We start from the raw sequence: 6,425 nt of genomic DNA on the forward strand, positions 1-6,425 counted from the left end.
GTCGATATGATAATGGTAAATTATAATGGTAACAATAGTACTAATAGTAATAATAACACCAACAACAATAATAATAATGTTGATATAATGGTAATGGTAATGATGATTATGATAATGATAACAATGATAGTAATGGTAATAATGATGATGATAACGATGATAACAGAATAAAAAAGCAACATCAATCGTTGATTACCAGTAATAATAACAATTGCAATAATAATAAAAATTATAGTTATAATAATAAGTGATAACATGTGTACATGATATTAATGATAGTAATGATAAAGATAGTACCAATAAATTATAATGGAGAGATGATAATGAAATGATAATGAAAACACATACAGTAAATAATGACGATAGTAAGGATTACTATAACAACAATGACGATAAGGAATTGTTAAATGATAATGATGATAAGTATAATAATCATTAGCATGACTACATTGACAATAATAACAACAGTGATAATGATAACAATAACAATAATAAAAAAAGATAATGGTAGAAATAATAATAATGATAATGATAATAACGATCATAGAATTAACAGGAAAAGAACCAACATGAAAGAAAACAGTAGTAAGTGGAACAAGTACAACAACAGAACCATATTCCACAATGAGTACATTTGTATTACAAAGTCATTTTCCACCTACGGGCCCGACGTGGGTGGGTCCATACAGGAGGCGGGCTTGAAGAGGGGGCGCCGACAGGAGTGGGTCGGCAACCTTGATTTCACTTCGCAGGACTGCCTCAGGGGCGTCTCCATTACTACTGTTGGAGGGTCAGTCCAGCCTGGCGCTTCATGGTGCGGCCACGTCGAGTCCAGGCAAGAACACAGCGGGACGTGGATGTGTTAGAGCATACCGTAGCGCGTGGGGCATTGCGTTTTGGATGAAGAGGTGCTTCGGAACACAAGCTGAAATTTGTTGAATATTAAATAGATGTGACTTTTTTTTTATGTTTTGATCGTGTCGTGAATCTTTTAAGATGATAGTGAGTGGAATGGAGAAGAGTGACTTTCAGAACGAGAAGGGAGTAAGGACTAAGACAGTCAGGTGAGTTTGTAAGGGCTATGTTGCAGCCATCATATGTATGTTGAGCTTTTCTTTTGTTCTTATGAAGAGAACTAGTTTTTTATTCAAGGTTAGTTAGTTATAACAATTCTAAAATTGTTGTTACATTATCATAGATATTGTTATTATTATCATTATTATTACCATTATTTTAGTTATTATTATCATCATCATCATCATCAATTTTTGGTTATCATTATTATTGATATTGTTATTATCATTATCATTAAGAGTATTTGTATTTGTATTATTATTGATATTGTTATTATCATTATCAATAAGAGTATTTGTATTTGTATTATTATTGATATTGTTGTTGTTGGTATCATTACTACTATTATGATTATTTTTTTTAGTATTATTATCATAATTATTATTATTATTATTATCATTATCATTATTATTTTTATTATTATTGTTGTTGCTGTTGTTGTTATTGTTATTGTCATTATCATTATCATTATCATTACCATCACCATCATCATCATCATCATCATTATCATCATCCTCATCATTATTTTTGTTTATTATTATTATTGTTGTTGTGGTTATTATTATCATTATTATTTGTATTATTATAGTTATTATTATTATTATTGCTGTTGTTATTATTATTATCATTATTAATATTATTATCATTATCAATATTATTATTATTATCATTATTAATATTATCATTATTATCATTATTAGAATTACTATTATTATTATTATTGTTATCCTCGTCATTAGTAGTAGTAGTGGAATTATTATTACCATCATCATTATGATTACTATTGTTGCTGTTATTATCATCATTATTATTTTTGTTGTAAGTATTATCATTATCAATATTGTTTTTTGTAGGTGTTACTTATATCATCATTATCATTATAAAAATATATTATTTTTGTATTTATCATTAGTATTGTTATTAATTATGATACTATTATTTTCAATGGCATCATCATCAAAATCATTATTATTATTGTTATTATTATTATCATTACTATTATTATTATTGATTATTATTATTATTATTATTATTATTTTATAATCATTATTGCCCTGAATATTATTATTATTATTGGTATTATCATCATTACTGTTATTGTTATCTTCACTATTTGCATTGTTATTATTATTAGTAGTAGTAGTATCATCTTCACATCATTATTATCATCATTGTAATGATTATCATCATCACCATCATCATCATTATTTTCAACATCATCGTCATTAGAATTGTTGTTCTTACTATTGTCATCGTGATTATTATCATTATCATTATTATTAGCATCATCATCATTATCATTACAATTGTTGTTATTAATATTATCATCGTAATTATTATCATTACTATTATTATTATCATCTTTAACATAATGATCATTATCACTATCATTATTATTACTATTTTAGTTAGTATCACTATTATTATAATCATCATTACTATTATTATTGGTACTATAATTATATCATTGTTATTATGATTACCATTATTACTGATTTTTATCTTTTTGTTATTTTTTATTATTATCATTTATTATTATCATTATTGTTATTATTATTAATATTATTATTGCTGTTGTTGTTATTGTTATCATTATTGTCATTATTATTATAGTTGTTGCCATCATCATCATCATTATTATTATTATGATTATTATTGTCATTATCATGATTGTTATTCTTTTCATTGTTGCTTTAGTTGCTGATTTTTTATCATTTACTCCATTATCATTACTATTATTATAATTGCCATTGTTATTATTATTATTACCATCCTCATCATTATCACTCTTAATATCATTGTTATCACCATCATTATCATTGTCAGTATCATCTTCATGACAATTATGGTATATAAGAAAAAGACAAAATAATGAGAACAAGAAAGAAAATTATTTTCTCTTTGACTTTTTCAAACATTTGTTAGTCAAAATTGCTAAAATTAACAATTGCATACCCTTAATAATGTATAATCGTATAATCATCATTATCATGAAAATCATAATAATGATGGTAGAACTGGGAAATATAATAATGTTGATAATAATAAAAATGATAATGATTAATGAAGTTACTAATGGCATGCTAATAGCGAAAATTAATGATGGCAAGAAGGATAATGATAAACCTGATGTTGATGGTCATGTCACTAGTCATTAGTAGTAGTAGTAGTAGTAGTAGTAGTAGTAGTAGTAGTATTAGTAGTATTACCATCATCTTCTTGGAGGGGGAGCTTGGCCGTGATACGTATGAATCCCTTAGTTATGCACTTCTGAATAAATAAATGTCGATGAAGAGGTTCTACGTACTTAGTGTCGGCAGTGTCTACAGGGAGCAGCTGTCAGTTTCATTGGTGTGAATTCTGTTAGACGTTATTCGGCTACTGTAATTACGGTTTATGTAATTATTGCAAACATTTGTGTTTAAAACATGATAGTAGGTTTGAGGTTTCCTGTACTCCGTCTGGTTTGCAAAGATATGTTAACCTACGTTAACGAGCTGAATTTTCATTTCTGCAAGTCAGTTTTACGTTTAACACAATCTTAAAAATCCGGCAAGACTTCCCAGTCTATCTCTGCAGAAACCTTCCTTTAATCTGTTTAATATCTTTCTGTTCAATTTTGATCTTAATTTTCATATTGAATCCCAGGAGACTTAATGTATATACGCCTAGCGTGATGTCGGTCTTTTATGTTTTGTTTTTGTTTTTTTTATGTTAGTATTTATTTTATCATTTTTAAAAAACCTGGAGGACTTCCTAATCCCCGTCTATTTCCCTCATTCCAGGACGGCAACTCAAGGAGGAAACAGATGTCATTTTTTCTCTCTGATTGTGTTGCTGGTCTTCACCTTCTCAGCCGCAACCTCAGCTGCCAAAGTCTCTTTGGAAGAAAAGGATCAGCACACAGGTATCCTTATTCATTTATGACTGAATACGTCCTCTAAGTTATGGTACAGTTGTTGGTATTACTTTGATTCAGTGTTACAAATGGTGCATACGATATTTGCAGATGTTGCTGAGCCCCATCGGGGTGGTGATTACCGCGGTCTTGAACGTCTGTCCACTCGCACGATCAGACCTCTAGGCTTTTCCCTAGGGCACCATGGAAAAGTTCCTGAGACACTGAGGCCGAAACCAGAAACACTGAGTCCCGGACCTCTACAGCCCCTGCAAGAACCTACAATCAAGTTCTATTCCTCTAACAGACAATCCCCGCAGCAAACTTTCTCGACGGAAGGTGTGCTGGAACCCCCTCCCAAAGAATCCGAGCGACTTAAAGACAGGATTACCCAACAGATCCAGACTCGACTCGGGGCACAGAATCGCCAGGGCCCGCAGCAACAAGTGCAACTCTCAGCGAGGACATCAGGAACAGCTCCGGACGCAGCTTTATGGACAGCAGCGATTCACTCCCCGAGGGGAAACGACCCTGTTAATAGACAGGGTGGAAATATGGCATTCAATGTCCAAAGTCTGCTCGTTAACCCTTCCACTCGTGCCCAAACGCAGAAACCACAGGTTGATATCATTGGAGGTGTCGGTAACCCCGCACTCATGGGCGTTCCCATTAATTTGGGAAACTCTAACAGCTACCTCGTCCCTTCTGATAACAGGAAAACAACTCCACAACCACTTTTTGGTGGCGTTGGGGACAGCCTTCGACAATCGTCACCCTTAGTGTTCAGTGGATCGCTTGGTAACAACAACAAGCAATTTGTGTCTCTCAGGAATCAGTCACCCGTCCATACTGCTTCGCCATTAACCATCCAGAGCCAAAGTACCCCATCTCTTAATGGTTTTGGTAGCCTAAGTAATCCAAGTCTTGCTGCTCAGTCAAGTCTTCTGTCTGCGTCACAACCCGCTAACTTTAACCAACTCGTGAAGGTCATGCAAGCTGCGTTTGATACTAACCCATCTTTAAGAAATTACATGCTTCGTTTATTATCTTCAGTCAAGACCCCATCATCTGGCATTGGTTCTTCCTTGGGTCCTCTGAGTCCTCAGATTTCTCAACATGATAGCGCTCTCAGTTTAAATGCTGCAATACAAAATTTGGGCCAGACACCAGCACCCCATCAGTCCAAGCAACAGAGTAATGCCGGACAATTATCTCAATATTATCAGCAAAGCTCCCTGAATCCCGCATATCAATATCAACAAAATAATTTCCCACTGCGTATTCCTGGCGCTTTCCATAGCGATGCCCTTCCACAGGCTTCGTCGCCCCCGATCCTTCCTGCCGACCAGCCATACTTCCCAGCCGAACACAGCCCCCTGAGTATCGTCAACTCGCCTGCTGCTGACAGCCAAAATGACATCCTTGGCACTCCTGCCATTAGCCCCACTGCGCAGATTACGCCGGAGGCTGCAACAGTCGGTTACTCCAACGTTCAAGGCTGCATTAAAGACACCTGGTGTGCTTTGGCCTTGGCTGCTGCTGTTGCTATTGGGGCAACCTCTACCCTCGCTGTTCCATTTTTGGCACCGGCACTTTTTGGCCGTCGAAGGAGGGACCTGCAGTACCTGGTCTTCTCACAGGAGGAGGCGCCGGTGTTCACCGACCACTTCATGAGGTTTATGAAAGGTGACATGACCGACATACCAGAAGAAGAGGTAATGTTATTCAGGTCACTAAAGGATCCAGCAGACAATCGAGTAAAAAGGATGTTCGAAAATGTAAAGCATTTCATCATTTCTAATGAAGAGAAGCTTCTAAATATCACTATACAAGAAATAAAGAATGAGAGACACATTCTCATTCCAGATGATATACTAGAGAGAATAAGTAACAAAAGTCGCGAGAGTTTGCATGAATCCATCGCAGTAATGTTGGACCTTGAAACCCGAAACAAAAGTGAAAACCACTCAGATACTGAAGCAAATATAGCATCATCTGATCTGCCAAACTCATTGACGGTGTACAGGCCGCAGGAAGTCTATCAACCGGTAACAGAAGCAATATACATTCCAGGTTTGGATTACAGCACAATGGTAAATCGACCAGTAGTTAGTAATTCTGGACAAGGATCGGTACAAGTCCAGAAACCAATGTATGCAAATACTGCTCAAGGATATCAAAATTTAATTTACCCTCACCTAGCAATCCAACAACAAAGACTACAACATTATTTTTCACCATACTACAGTAACCCCCTAGCTCTTCAGACTTATAACAGTAACTCGCACAACTTGTATGGACACTCGTATCCTCAATATGGCCACAACATCCCTTTGCACTTCAGCTCCTCCGGGAACAGAGACAGCTTCCCGGTAAATTATCACCCCCATTCACGTTTTGGTCACCATCACTACCCAGGGAAAGGACAACAGAACGATGTTCTTGTGATCCC

At 34.9% G+C, this 6,425-nt stretch overlaps 1 protein-coding gene across 1 annotated transcript in view; it reads left to right on the plus strand.

The window, feature by feature from the left end:
- Positions 1-996: 996 nt before the first annotated feature.
- LOC125026227 overlaps positions 997-6,425 on the plus strand; it is a 5,945-nt gene continuing 516 nt past the window's right edge. The window contains exons 1-3 of the mRNA XM_047614529.1: positions 997-1,064; positions 3,861-3,982; positions 4,085-6,425. The exon at positions 4,085-6,425 is cut by the window's right edge and continues 516 nt beyond it. Coding sequence (XP_047470485.1) covers positions 997-1,064; positions 3,861-3,982; positions 4,085-6,425 — 2,531 coding nt within the window. The remainder of the gene's footprint in view (positions 1,065-3,860; positions 3,983-4,084) is intronic.

The sequence above is a fragment of the Penaeus chinensis genome, chromosome 6, assembly GCF_019202785.1.
Source record: "Penaeus chinensis breed Huanghai No. 1 chromosome 6, ASM1920278v2, whole genome shotgun sequence".
Taxonomy (NCBI): Eukaryota; Metazoa; Arthropoda; class Malacostraca; order Decapoda; family Penaeidae; genus Penaeus; species Penaeus chinensis.